The sequence below is a fragment of the Pleurodeles waltl genome, chromosome 7 (assembly GCF_031143425.1).
Source record: "Pleurodeles waltl isolate 20211129_DDA chromosome 7, aPleWal1.hap1.20221129, whole genome shotgun sequence".
NCBI lineage: Eukaryota > Metazoa > Chordata > Amphibia > Caudata > Salamandridae > Pleurodeles > Pleurodeles waltl.
The window spans coordinates 781,700,025-781,714,983 of record NC_090446.1 but is presented as its reverse complement, the minus strand read 5'-3'; the positions used below and the strand labels follow the sequence as shown (position 1 = coordinate 781,714,983).

Sequence of the window (14,959 nt, the reverse complement as noted above, 5' to 3'; positions counted from 1 at the left end):
TCCAATGCCTGTAATTTTCACAAGAATGTTTTGGGATTGATTATTAAATTTGATACTGATGTAGCCTAAATTTTAGTGCTGTCCCTTATGTCACAGAAGTCAACAATACGTGACAGTTTATGCATTAGGTTAACCAAAGCATTAGTAGTTTGAATGTGGAAATTGCACTGACACATCTTTATTATTGTGCATTCATTTACACTATAGAGTTTGACATAGGTGGTATTTGAATTACATCAAATGTTAGAAGGATTAAACTGATATTATGTTATAATTTAGGCCTTAGACTAACAGAATGTATTGAAACAATATTGAAATTCTAATAATTAATTAATTAAATATGCGTGCAAACATGAAAGAAATATACTTCTCCATCATATCTAATGAAATGCATAAACAAAGTGAATGTTATCCATATTAATGAAGCATTATTAATGTTGAATTCATAGGTTTGCCTATTAAAACTCATTAATTAAATATATTGATTTAATTTACTTGTGTTACCCTAAGTGAGGCCTGTTAGATTTGTATTTTGTGATTGTCCAGGAAATGCTGATTAATTTTTTCATAATGTGAGTTTTCTTTCAGATTTCGTTCCCATGAGAAGACTAGCTTTGGTAATTGGTCCTGTTTCTAGATATAGAGAGAAAGTGTAACTGTGTCCTTGAAAATGGAACATCCTGAAAAAATGGACTAACAAATTATATAAATGTTGTAATCCTGTGTGGAGCTACATGGATGGATGAGGTTCCCATGACTGACCTGGGAATAGAAGTAGATGTTGAAACCTGGAGTTGTGTGATCGATTACTACAGGAGGACACCCTTCAAGTTAGTATGGACTGCTTTTTGGAGCAAATCAAATTGCTTTATGAACTTCAATATACTGTTGACCAGTTGGATTTTGGTGCGATGCTTTGCAAATTTTCAGCTGCCCTGTGACTAGAACCTTTGTTTATAAAGAACCCCGCATGTTGAGCCGCTTAAAGAGTTAACTTACTCTCTGCTTGCCCTTTTGAGATGCTCCGCTGAGACTTAGAGAATCCTTCCAAACTTATTCAAAAGGCTCTTGATCGAGCTTCTGACATGCTGAAGCCTTGCCTTTTTATTTATATTTTCCCACCTTAGATAGGACCCTTTTGCCAGAGATTTCTTTTTTCCAAATTGTCTTTTTTTGTCATATTTTTGTTTTTTGTCTGCATGTGTTTCATCCTACACATGCTAATCCTTAATTGGTAGGGTTTTCCCTTGCTCAGTAGAAAACTTTAACTTTAATGATTTGAAACTGACTCATGCTTGCTAAGCCTGAGCAGCACTTGCTTTCTAAAACTCAGTTGATATTATTGATGTTTCAGGTTTTCTGTATTGAATGCTTAGTTTTATTAATGTCAGTTCGCCTGAATTTATTTCATCACCTTGGGCAACCCTTGGTGATTTTGTATCCTTATAAGTTTGCCATGAGAGTGATTTACATGACTTTGAGTTTGTAATTAACCCCTTAACTTAATTTTTGACTGGAGTTTTTCTTGTATGGCCAAATGGGTCATACTGTTTAATTTAATTGGTCCCTATTGAAATTGAGTTGAATGGTTCTACCAAACTCTGTTGCAGGGTCCAAAGGTCAATCGGCCTGATGAACATTGATTCCTGTGAAGGATGAAAATGCTCCAGCAATCACAAATGTACTAGTGACAGGTCCAATTGGGAAGCACCAAAGTCTGTATCAGGATTACACCGCTCCAGGCTTTAGCAATTGGTGTGTGTGCCTTTGAAATGATCATTTAGGACGAGTTTGCGCAACGACACTAACAAGGCAAGAATTGTATAAATAGTAAGAACTTGCAACACTGCTTATTTTTGGGGTAAATGCAACTGCAGAGACGGGACCGTAAAAACGTACCTTGCAAAGCAGCCAACTTTTCAAAAGTACAAAATTGCTCAGTTTTTATAGAGCACCTGGCAAAAAAATGTGGTTTTAAGTTTAATGCGCTAAAAACAACAGCGGTTATGATCGCCAGTCGTTATCCAAAAGAAAGGCAAACTCGTAGTAAAACACTGACTAAACTAATATTTTGGAATGTGCATAGAACAAGAGTGGCGTTTAGAAACAGAAGAACACTGGGGGGTGGGGGCGTTTGTGCAGTCTCAGAAAGGCGCCTGCTCCCGCAATGTCTGCCTAAGGGCTGGAGAGTGTGCACAGGAGCGAGCGCTCCCTCCCACCAGCCCGGGACTGCAGCGAGCACTCAACACCCAGACAGGAGTTGCTCAGCAGAGCACGTGGTGCCCGGGGGCCAGAGAGGAAGGGAGGGCCGGGCCAAGGGCAGTTCCTGTCCTCCTCCGCGGCACGTAAACAACATCCAGTTCACGCATGTGTTTCACCATAGGAACACAGACGGTGCCATAAGGAGGGGCATACTTCTTACATCTGTTCGTTTTTTATTCTTTAATCTGGGAGGAAAAGCCTTCGACATGTCTGCTTCCACCTGTGAATCAAGCGCTTGCCGACCTATACCTACCAAAGTGTTTTACCTGAAAGACATGTGTCAGCTGCCAGACTGTTACAGCTCTACGCCAGGAGGGACTCTCTTCTCGACTACCCCTGGAGGTAAACAACACGGTTATTTCTGCTTACAGTCGCAAAATAGTAAGGGGTCGGTAGCATTTACTGTTTAAGCTGCAGACCGCGTGGTGCACGGAACTGCATTACGTGGAGCACAAATGCATTGCATGTGGCAGCCGTACGGGGTTGCGCACCATTGCTTAGGCAGTGTGTAGAACTGCAACATGGACGTGGGGGGCCTGTAGATAAAAAAGGGGTGCTCCGTCCTTCAGCTCGCCATGACCCCCTTTCTGGCCTCTTGACCCACATTGGTGGGTTTGGGACACCGCCTTCCTTGCTGCCTCACATGTTAATTTAGTAAGCGAGTTGTGTAACGCACACTCTGTAATCTTTGACGTGCAGAGGGGCCTTCAGCACAACATGAGGCCCTACTCAGCAGTCCTTCCAAAGGTTATAGAGCAGCGGTTCTTAACCTCTTGGCTTTAGTTAACTTCCAAAGTATCATTACTGGAATCCGGGGACCCCCACCGAGTCAATATTGGACGCCTGGTACCCCCAGACTAAGCAATTTGTATGTATTTGATCCCCGAAACAAAAATACAAAAACAAGTAAAGGCATACATATGCACACGTATTCATGTTTGCTTCTTTATAATTTGGTTGAATTGATGAACTTTAATATTTAATTTTGTAAAACAGTCACGGTCTCCTGAGTAGACCCAGCGGACCCCAGGGATTCTCGAACCACAGGTTAAGAACCACGGTTCTAGAGAAAGAAAGCAGGACATTAGATCCCTTCTATTATTGTGTCAATGGTAAAGCCTGGTGGGAAAAAAAGCCAAATTCCGAATCGGTTTACAATCACCTCATATTTTTTTTGTTTGCCTATAGAGTTTAAACTAGTCCTTTCAGCCCCCCCCCCCCCCACAATTCGCTCTGCAGCCACATTACAAAAAGGGCGTATTTCTTGCTCAAACACAGAAAATACCACAGATATTCTGAATGGATTGCCAGCAGCCAATAAATCAGAGACTCTATGAACGATCTGGAATAACTTTTTATTGTATGTTATCAAAAACTGCTACCCACCGTTGCTACGGCTTAAAGGAATTCCAGGCTGCTCTGGCCGGGCTCTCACATAGAATGTCAGAATAGCGCTGGAAGGGAGGGAGCACAGCTTCTACAAAAGGAGGAAGAGAAGGCACAGAGAGTGGTGGCTGTTGGTGGCAGAAAGCCATGCACTTATTTATTTTACAGTTGGACAGGGTGGAGAGTTCATGTTATGTATGGCTTCACCATTACTCCTCTGCGCCTGCACAGTAGTTGGAAGCAGAAAATTTGGGGGCCATGCATAACATAAAATTATAGATGGGTAAAAATGGAATTATGCAGATGATTTTCACCTCGCTGTTCTGAGTGACATCATAGACAACACATGTCACTCTCGTATCTATCTGATATCACTCAGAACCCCTGGATGAAAAACATCCCCGTAATTCTCTGTTACCCACATATACGTCTGTCTATATGTTATGTATGGCTTAGGTAGAGAGCCACTAGTGTGAATAACTGGATTCAAATCCAGTTAATCACTAGTATTACATAGCAATAGCTGCTAACAAAAGCTGCTACCCACTGTTGCTACGACATAAACAAATTCCAGGCTGATCTGGCTTGGCTTTCTAGGAACCTGTCAGAGCAACTTTGGACACCACTGAGCACAGCTTCTGGAGGGCAGGACGTAGAGAGTGGTAGGGTGGGTGGCAGGAGGCCAGTTTTTTATTTTTTGTAAGTTTAAGGCACAGAAGAGTGGCCTTGTTTTGTATGGCTCGCCCATTATTCATCTGTCGCGTAGAGTTATTGAAAGCAGGGACAGATGGTTTTGGGCGGTCATACATAACATAGTTATAGATGGGAGAAAAGTGAATTATTGGTATGTTTTTGACTTTGGGGTTCTGAGGGACATCATAGACAACTCAAGCTATGCTTCGCTCGTCTGTCTGATGTCACTCAGAACCCTTCGGTGAAAAACACCCCCGTAATTCACTGTTTCCCATCTATATTTCTATATGGTATTTCTAGTTCATAAATTGCAGTCCTTTTTAATATCACACAGTGTGCTGTCAACCGGCATCAATGAGCTGCATGCAAACTGCAAGTCATGGGTTTAGATCTTTACTGTTTTTTTCAATATGTTATTATTCTAAATTGCACAGAAGGGTTCCTATGGGTAGTAATTGTCTTGTTAGTTAAACAACCCCAACCACTGTGTTACTTTTTAAATCCTGACTTTTTTGGTTTCCACAAGCATGATGTAACATTTCCTGTACATCGATTTACACACTTGTATGATTTACTGTCTCTATGTGATCTTAAGCACTCTGACACCCTACACTGAGATGAGTAGTGTTCTAAAGATGTTTAGTAAGTGTCATTTAAATTAGTTACTTGTGTAATACTCATACCCACAGATACATCTGGCATTCTTCGGGTGCAGGCACATCTCTTTTTATGGGGTATTGAATAAAGTTTAAAAACCTGCATCTCAATCGTAGTTCCTCAAGCCCTTGTGTGTGATGACAAGCTGTGTGCCTTTGATTCCTTTCATTGTATTGGCGTCTAGGTTTAGGCCCAGATATCTGGCAGCCATGGTGATTCTCCAACAAAATGAGGGCTGATATGCTTTAAATCAGGCCTTTGTTTTGGGTCCAGCTGGAACAGAAATAAAGAAAGCCCCTTCCTTGTCTGCAGGTTGCTGATCAGAAACGAACAGAAGGCACGGTGCAGGAGCTGCTGAAATGTGTCCTGTATCAGAAAGTGACACCAGGACAAACTTAGCATATTTTAGTAAGTCTGACATATCCCAGATTCGGCTCAGAAGGAGCTGCCAGAACCAAGGCCCAGCGGGACCCCCTCATTTCCTTATTAATTGTACCCTGATATTATAATTTTATTAATGTATTTGTTTTACATTTTGTACAGCACTTCTCTTCCCTTCGGAATCAGGGATGCAATGTAAGTATAAACATATAAAAATGATCAATAAAATTGGTAAAAGAGAATAAGGCAAGGCATCAGTGAGTCTCCACAGGATGCTACCTAGAACTCCTCTAAATAAATTGACTGGCGTCTGTTCACAAAAGAATGAATCCAGGTCACAACATGGCTTGTCACATTGATGATGAGTGAGGCCAATTGGCTGCACTGTATGGTGCTCGGTGCCGAAGATCGCAGTAGAAAGACCTGACTCTGCAATCTGCTTTGAGGCATGTTCATCCTGACCATGTGATGTGCATTACATGCAATAGTTATGGTTGCCCCTTACCAAGAGAAAAATATTGGCAATTTGTTATTGTTTTAACAGTCTGCAAAGCGTGGGCGTCACTAAATAGGATTGTAAGCAAAATCGCATGAATTCACTTGTGACATGACTTTTGTGCCTTTGTTTACTTTAAGTATTAGTCAGGGTTTGTTTCGTGCCTCTAGAACACATTTAAAAGTGTTTCCTATTTATATTTGCTGTTTGAATTATATACAGATATGGACTGAAAATACCAGCTTTAGGTGATTTTTGCTTATTTTTTGTACTGGCTGGGACATCAAAACAGGGATGTGTAGGTAGAAAACCAGCCAGGTGGCAACCCCTAACAGTAGCGCTTATAACATTTACAACTGCTGTATGTACCAGTGAGTATGAGCAGTGTATAGAAGTGTGTGGTTTAAAAAAAGCCTCTATAAGTAAAATAGATGTCTGAAGCTGTGCATGTGCGGCGCACAGCTGTACTGGGTATTTACACAGGGCTCATAGATAATGTGCACATCAGTGCTGTACTGGGTATTTACGCATGGCTCACAGATAATGTGCAAATCAGTGCTGAGAGCACCGTGCGTGATGTAAACAAATACTATATATAACAATGCATCTAGCAATTCACACGTGGTACACAGAACTTTACTTACCATAAATAATGGAGTAGAGCGTACATGGGTTTGGAGGTGCTGTACATATTAGCACAGACTGTCTCAAAGTTTAGCATACTACTTTCTTATCCTGCTTAGACCACCGTTTTATTTTTAGAGAAAGGGGAGCTCTGTTTACCCAGACAGTGAGCTGTTTTCTCTCACTGTCATCCCTCCCCCCACCTCTCAAGAGCACGTTGTAGCTTCCCTGCCTCGCAGAGCACTTGTTTCACATTTGTCATCTTGTGTGCTTTAATTGGAGCTGCTGCGAATGGGCTGGAGCGTATTGAGCAGAGTTGATTAAAGAAACGGATGGTGGCGTTCACAGAAAAAAAAAGCACTGATAAGTTTTATCTGAGCTGCGCTGTCAGTGATCACTTGAGGTTTCACATATAAGGCTGACCATCGCCGTCCTAAAGAAAGGAAGGTGAGAAGGATGCTATTGAACTTATAATGTGTATAAAGTAGGCCAAGCAAAATTTCTATTACTGTAGTTTAAAAATCTTGCATAGTTTCGCACATTTCATGTCACAGCATCATTATGCTACGTAGAATAATTTTAATGCAGGAACAAGGGACCAACGTGCCTGACCAGAGCACACCATGCCTTTGTTAATGGCATTTGCGCTATTTTTGCAGTGCAAAATACTTTTTTGTGTTCAATATGGACTCCAATGCATTCCGTGGTAAAATATCCTAGTTTTGCATTTTGCACAATTTCGTGTAATTTTGTGTATTATGTAAAAGCAAATTACCCACACACATACTGTAAATTAGGTCCCGCTTTGTTTTGTGGTTGGGTGGGCTGAATGCCGTTTATTCAGCTGCATTTTACAGTTTACCTTACAATGAGGGTCAATAAGTCGACCTAGCATACTTTTTTAAAGTTCTCAAAATGTATTGACCTTTACGCTAACAATATGGATTACATGTTGATATCTCCTTTAGCCTACCTGCGCCAGTTGCAGAGGATGTAACAGGATGGAGCAACTTCGAGTTATAGCTTGGTTTGTTTTTTTCTATCATCAAAACACTCAGACAAAAGCTTTGCAAGAACACCTAAGCAGAGTGCAAATCCATAAGCCGTATCTATTTAAAGGTGTGCGATTGGGGTATAAGGGAGCAACACAGACCACTGACACTATGTTTGTGAGAAAAAGGCTGCTTTATTGAAACAGGTGCACATCACATATATAAAACCTTGGCCTTAGTGCCTTACAAAATTAAACCCTCACTATACCAATTATTGGCGCTAAGCTACACCCCACCCCCACCCCCACAATACCACTCCCTCCACAAACTTACACCTGCAAGGTTCCACCACATCCTGGGCTAAATTTCCTTGCTTGAGGCCTTTAGCCTCCCTAACAATTTCACTGCAACTTTTAACCTTTAACTAAGCTAATTTGCTAATGAACCTTAAACTTCCTGCCTCGTCCAGGTGTGCACTTGCCTACCTGTCCCTTTTCCACCTGGATTGCCGCTGTCAACAACAATAAACTTGGCTAAGCGAAGCCAACTCCTCGGCCAACCGCTACTCAGAAAAATAACATTTTTCTGCCCCCTCCCATGCCACACTTGGACCTTTAGAAACAATGTAGCATAGATTAAGAGCCTTATCTACTAGTTTGCGAATCACAACAAATACAGTTTCATACCCATAAATGACAGGTGAACTCTGTACCCGCGTAAGAACTCTACGGTGTCATGTGTCACATCTTTGTGCTCAAGTTTCCCTATTCCTCGCTGCCTACAAAATGGAAATGGTTTTATCACTTTGTTCACTTTTCTCCTCGTTTTCTCAATAGCGGTCTGCTTCACACCTCCCATCCACACTTCCCTTTGTATAAACTCTGTCCACATAATGTGGCACCCTGCCGTTTGTGTTTGAATTCCCAGCAAATCATCTTTCACAGCACGCAACCGAGCAGCCCTTTTTTACTGTCACCAGATCATTTTCTCCTAGATGAATGAGTGACATAATTCTGCCCATCTCATGCCCCCTTTCCCTGCCTGCGAACTTGCAGCTGGGAGGGGTCGAAGCCTAAGTTGGATGCGTAGGAACTGCGCCTTGCCTGTCTCTTGGTCCACTTTACAAAAGAGTGTCCCACAACCCATAACAATAACCCTATGGTTTCCGGGCCTGGAACTAAACCTGAAGTAGATAAAATATCCGAATTTGCCATTGACTAATGCTCTTTTCAGCCCCCCCACATAACGCTGAAAACAATCCGATGTCCACCTCCACAAGCTCACGATGCGTCCTCTGCTCCACCCCCTCCTGCCCACTTCAGTCGCCATCCCTATACAGAAGGAATGTGTGCATAGGCATTCGTTTCCACATCTATATGCATCAGACCCTTTTAGAGTACTGCCAGCAACTGGAAAGCGGTAAGTGGATTGCCAGACGTATGGCTAAAAATCGTGCCCTCCCCAGGGGGCCCCACTGCTTCTCAGTGACGTGGCCCATTTTATGGAGCAAAACTAGGGGACTGGGTACCTTCACAATAAAACGGTCCTAGCCTGCTCTCTCTGTTCTGTCTTTGACCTATAGAGCCAATCTTGCAAACCCACCTCACAACTATGCACCTCCTCCCAGCTGATCCCCTTCCGTCTCTGCCTCTCAAAGCTGTGACACTCGAAAAGGCTCCAAAAACATCCAGGTCATAAACATTGTAAACAGGATCTGCTCATCTTCCCCATTGGAAACCACCTGCACGCTACAGATCACTTCACAAAATAAATCCCACGTCAAAGGATTTCTCCGGGATCCAGCCCACCCCCTCACCCTAGCCCAGCCCTCCAAATTCCGAGTTCCTAACTCCCCTGCTGTCGGGGTGTAATCTCATAGAAACTTACCCATGAAGCATTGCTCACTAGTTTACCCGTGATCGCAATTCTGGACTAACCTTTCTCAATTAGTGACATCATGAACTGTACTACATCCTCTGTCTGGTCCCTGGCATCCCCTGTCACTGGGCACCTCTGTGCATGAACTCCACCCAGGCCTGCCTGTAAGCCTGTCTTGTTGACACAGCCAAAGACCCTACTATCAGCTATAGCATTCTCTGTCTCCTGCTGTCCATAATGCCTGAGCCAACCTGGCCCTGAACGATTCTGCTCCTGAGACCAGTCCATGGAATCTCTTTCATGGACTGGAATGATTCAGACATTGCAATACAAAGGCTCTCAACAACTTCAATACCTGTGTGCCCCTTGCAGAATGTCTGTTAACTGCCTCAACCACTGCCATGTTGTCAATATGAAATTGCACCCTCTTTTGCGCCAACTTCCCCCCTAACAACTGACTCGGCCCCAGACCTACCGGCCCGTCTTCTGCTTCAAAGACCCTGCAAAAAAAAAAAAAGCAACACGTTCTACAGGGCCAGCGACCCCTGAAAAGCCTCCAGGGGACTGCCTGCATCACTGAGGACCAAGAAACTCCTGTGGACAGCGGACCTGTCCAACAAGAAGAAAAGGAAACTCCTTTCAAGGGACTCCCACCTCACTCCAGAAGTGTGAGTCCAAAACCACTCTGCACCTGACGCCTACGGCCCGTGTCCAGGTGGCCCAACTATCCAGAGAGGACCCCCAGGTGATTCCGACTGAGTGTCCACCCTTGGCTGACCTCTCCACCCCTCCACGACAATACCTGCAGAGGGAATCCCGAGGACCCCCCTGACTGCGACTGCCCGGGACAAAGATTTCCAACGCCTGGGGAAGCACTGCACCTGCAGCCCCCAGACTCAAGAGAAACCGACCACCGGTGCAGCAGTGACCTGCAGGCGACCCTCCTCCCTGTCCAGTTGGTGGCTTGCCCGAGAAGCCCCCTGTGTCTTGCCTGCAGCCCCTAAGTGATCCCAGAGGTCCACCCGTTGAGTTCAATTGGGAACCCATCGCCCTTTTTGCACCCTGCACCGGGGTGCCGCTGAGCGTGCGTGTTTGATGCCTATTTGGGCCCCCACCCCCAGTGCTCCTCTAAACCCCCGGTCTTCCCCCTGAAAACACGGGTTACCTGCAAGCAGACCGGAACCGGAGTACCCCTTGTCTCCATCGGGGCCCACGTTATTTTGGCTCCTGTTTGACCTCCTCACCTAACCGGCCCTGTTTTGCTGGTCCTGGGTGTTTGGGGTTATCTTGAACCCCCAATGGCGGGCTACCTATGCCCCGGAGACTGAACTTGTAAGTCGATTACTTACCTCCAAATTTATAGTGTACTTTCTTCCCCCAGAAGCTGTTGAAAATTGCACTGTGTCCACTTTTTAAATAGCTTTTTGCCATTTTAAGAAAAACTGTGTACATGGTTAATTCAATTCAAAGTTCTGATTATAACTATGCAAAGTACCTTTTGTTTAATGTACTTACCTGCTAATTGAATCTTGTGGTTCTTGAAATAAATTAAGAAAATATTTTTCTATATAAAATCCTATTGCTCTTGAGTTAAGTCATTGAATGTGTGTTTCTTCTATTGCTTGTGTATGTACAACAAATGCTTAACACTACCCTCTGATAAGCCTAGCTGCTCGACCACACTACCACAAATAGAGCTTTAGTGTTATCTATTATTGCCTTGTGTCAAGCCTCTTGGGTAACCCCTGGACTCTGTGCACACTATATCTCATTTTGATATAGTATATATAGAGCCAGCTTCCTTCAGATGCCCTTTGCAATATTGCTATTTCCGAGACGACCTTGTTTCAGGGTTCTGTCATGATTATATCATAGGCAGAAAACATTTTCTTGCAATCGGACGATCTCTTTGAATGAATATGGCAGTACATCCTTTCCTCAGAGTCTCCAGCTCTTACTTGGGGTTTTTAGCACCAAGTAGGTAGTTGGTGAAGTAGAAAATCTAAACTGGCTAACTATTTTTTAATATAAAGTTCACATTTTATATGGCAAAGAACTCATGTACTATTGTAGTTGAGGGAAATGTGCATAAAAGGAGTGTTTAGTAATGCTACATTATAGCCATTTCTAAATCTAGTTACTCTGATAATTTGTTAAGTTTAGACATTTTGGCCCTCATTATGAACACAGCGGGATTTCCTGCCGTGTTAGGCTGGCGGTCTAAACACGGACCGCCAGCCTGTTGAGAGCCCCGCCGGCCGAATAATCAACATTCCGCTGGGTGGAAACCGGCCCATTGGAATGCTGGGCCTGGACATTGCCGACTGCTCCACATGGAGCCGTTGTCAATGTAGCAGTGCGGTGGGTGCAGCAGCACCCGTCGCGCATATCACCTCCCGCCATGCCAAGTGCATGGGCAGTGCAGGGGCCCCCATTCCGCCAGCCTTTTCCTGGCAGGGGGAAACCGCTAGGGAAAGTCTGGTGGGCACAGGTTGTTTATCCGGCGGGCAGCGCTGTTGAAGCGCTGCCCTGTCGGATAAGGGACTCCGCCATTGTCAGGCTGCCTGGCTGCGGTAGCCTGGCGGGGTTCTGCCTGTGGCGGACCCGCCATGACCATAATATGACAGTCCGGACCGCCATGCTGGTGGCGATAATTACCGCCTCCGCCACCAGCATGGCAGTCTGGACCGCCTATGTTTATAATGACCCTCTTTATCTTTTTAATGTATGTTTAATATACAGAATTATCCATGGGTAACTGAATAACGGGGATCTTTTTCACTGAGGGAGTTCAGAGTGACATCAGATAGTCAACAAGTGTGAAACTCAAGTTGTCTGTGATGTCACCCAGAAACTAGAGGTGACAAACAATCCCCATTATTCACTGTTAACTATCTATAATTTTGTGTTATGTATGGGCGACTCAAGTCAAGTGCCCTGCTTTTAAATACTGTGCAGGTACAGAGGAGTAATCTCCCCTCTGCTGTACAAATACTGCACTGACAGAGGCTCTATGAGAGCCCCATTGGGATAGCCTATAATTATTTTATGATGTAGCTACAGTGGGTTATAGCTTTTGTTACTCAGTGTAGCTACATCATAGTAGTGAATTACCATATGTAGAATCTCGCCTTAACAGTAGTGGGGTTAGATGAAAGCCATGCAAGCTTAAATATATTAGCATGCAAATAATACAGCACATGGCATGCACCAATATGACATTGAAGAGAGAGTGGCGAGTTGGAATTGATTTATATGTTTTTTTCTTTTCAGGTACTAGAATTATTTATGACCGCAAGTTTCTCTTGGACTGTAGAAATTCTCCTATCGCCAGGACTCCGCCTTGTTACCTTCCACACATCCCAGGAGTAACTACAACACAGCACTCCTCGCCTGGCAAGCTGGAAGATCTTAAAGAGCAGGATGAAACTGAGGCTGAAATTCCAGGTTGGTATATTAATGGGTTAACATCTTTTTTGATCCTTGTGCCTTTTCAGAGATTTGCTGTGTTTTCCTGTTGGTAGGTGGAGCATATTGAGAGTTCTCTGCAGAGCAAGTCAACTCCTGTCGAGTAGATCCTGCACTTTGTCCGATTGAGTTAGCCCCATATATTTCCAGCTGCAAAGGCTGCGATCGGCTTACGCAGCCCGTGGCAGTGGAGCCACATTATATAAGATGAAACTAGTCCCTGTTGAATAAAGATCACCAGTCCAGTATGTAGTCGCCACCCTCCTTTTTTTCCTGCTGGTATTTGGCAGGTCCCAGGAAGAAACAACTTAAAGCACACCGTTACCCATTGAGGAGATCCATACATTTCCTCTTCTGATGAGCCTTACTCCCTGAAATCTCCAAATACTGTGATTGGTAAATAGATATGACGGTGAGTTTAGGGCTCAGGGGTAAATGCAGATGAGGGTGACTTGAGGTGTGTAGAGTTAAAGGGATGCACGGGTGACCTGAGAGAGTTATGGAGTGGACAAAAGAAAAGGGAGACAAAAGTGACTTGAGGTCTCAGGGGTGGGTAGAGGTAAAGGGAGGCAAGGGTGACTTGAGGTTAATGGGTTGCTTAAAGGTAAAGGGAGGTAAGGGTGATTTTAGGGTTCAGGGTTGCTAGAGGTAAAGTTGAGACATAAACCTTTAGGAATCACTGCATCTCTGACGATGAACAAAACATCCTCTAAATTATAAAAGAAGTAACCAACAAATAAGCTACTCTCTCCCCTTTGTGAAAACCCCTCCCCCATGCCACCATCTTATGACATGCTGATGGAGGATCATCTCACCCTCCTCCACCAGTAAGTCACAGCTCTCTTGGCCAAGGGAGCCATATAGAGGGTGCTGACGCCAGAAGTATGTTGTGTTTGTTATTCCGTCTACTTCCTGGTGCCCAAAAAGAATGGAAGTCTTTGTCCTATCCTAGACCTAAGGCCCCTCAACTACTTCCTCAAAGAGGAGAACTTCAAAATGCTCATGTTACCTCAATTCCTTTCTGGCCTGGCTCCAAAAGACTGGATGGTAGTGTTGGACTTGCACGGCACATATTTCCACATTGCCTTCCTACCTGCTCACAAGTGTTAGCTTTGGTTTGTGGTAGATCATGAGCATTTTCAGTTTACTGTGCCCCCTTTTGACTTCACCAGGGCCCCTCGGGTGTTCACCAAGGTCATGGTGGTGGTTGCAGCTCATCTGCAAAAAATCAGGGCTGTCAGTCTTCCCTTATCTCGATGACTGGCTGTTGAAGGGGGCTCACCCTAGGCTGTGGTATCCCACCTCCAGACTGCGGCCGACTTCCTGCATTCGCGGGTGTTCACTATAAACGTGCTGAAGTCACACCTGGCTCCCTCTCAGACACTCTCTTTCATCAGAGCTGTTCTAGATACAGTGCAGTTTTGGGCTTAGCCTTCCCATAAGCGAGTCCAGGAAATTCAGGTTATGATTCCGATGTGTCAGCCTCTATCCTGGGTTTCGGTGAGACTGAGGCTGCGGGGATTCATGGCATTCTTCTGGTAACACATGGACAATGGCATATGCGGGCCCTGCAATGGGACCTGAATTTCTATTGGGGGCGCATCATCAGGGAAATCTCTCAAACCTGATCCATCTCTCGGAGGGAACTGCAAAAGACCTGCAGTGGTGGCTTACCAGCCGCGTTTGAGTCAACGGCAGACCCATTTCCCTTTACCAACCAGATCACACAGTAGTGACAAATGCGTCACTCTTGGGATGAGGTCATCTGGGAGAAGTGGAGCTCAGAGGACTCTGGTCTCCAGCGGAATCCAGACTCCACATCAACTTGCTGAAGCTCTGAGCGATTTGACTGCCATTGAAAGCCTTTCTACCCTCCATAAAGGGGAGGCTAGTTCAAAGGTTCATGGACAACACCACAGCCAGGTGGTACTGCAACAAACAGGGCAGGGTAGAGTTGTGGGCCCTTTGGCAAGGAGCTCTACGTCTCTGGGCATGGCTGGAACATCAGGACATATCCTTGGTGGTTCAACACCTGGCAAGCTCTCTGAGGCATAGGGTGGATAAACTCAGCCAAAGATGTGTTGAAGATCATAAATGGCATCCCCGTCTGCAGGTGGTGCAA

General features: G+C 44.5%; 1 protein-coding gene across 1 annotated transcript in view; it reads left to right on the top strand.

The window, feature by feature from the left end:
• The first annotated feature begins 2,288 nt into the window (after nt 1–2,288).
• The window catches only part of EIF4EBP3 (eukaryotic translation initiation factor 4E binding protein 3), a 29,977-nt gene continuing 17,306 nt past the window's right edge, over nt 2,289–14,959 (top strand). Inside the window, exons 1-2 of the mRNA XM_069199293.1 lie at nt 2,289–2,604; nt 12,643–12,816. Of these exons, the coding sequence (XP_069055394.1) occupies nt 2,469–2,604; nt 12,643–12,816 (310 nt within the window). The 5' untranslated portion in view covers nt 2,289–2,468. The remainder of the gene's footprint in view (nt 2,605–12,642; nt 12,817–14,959) is intronic.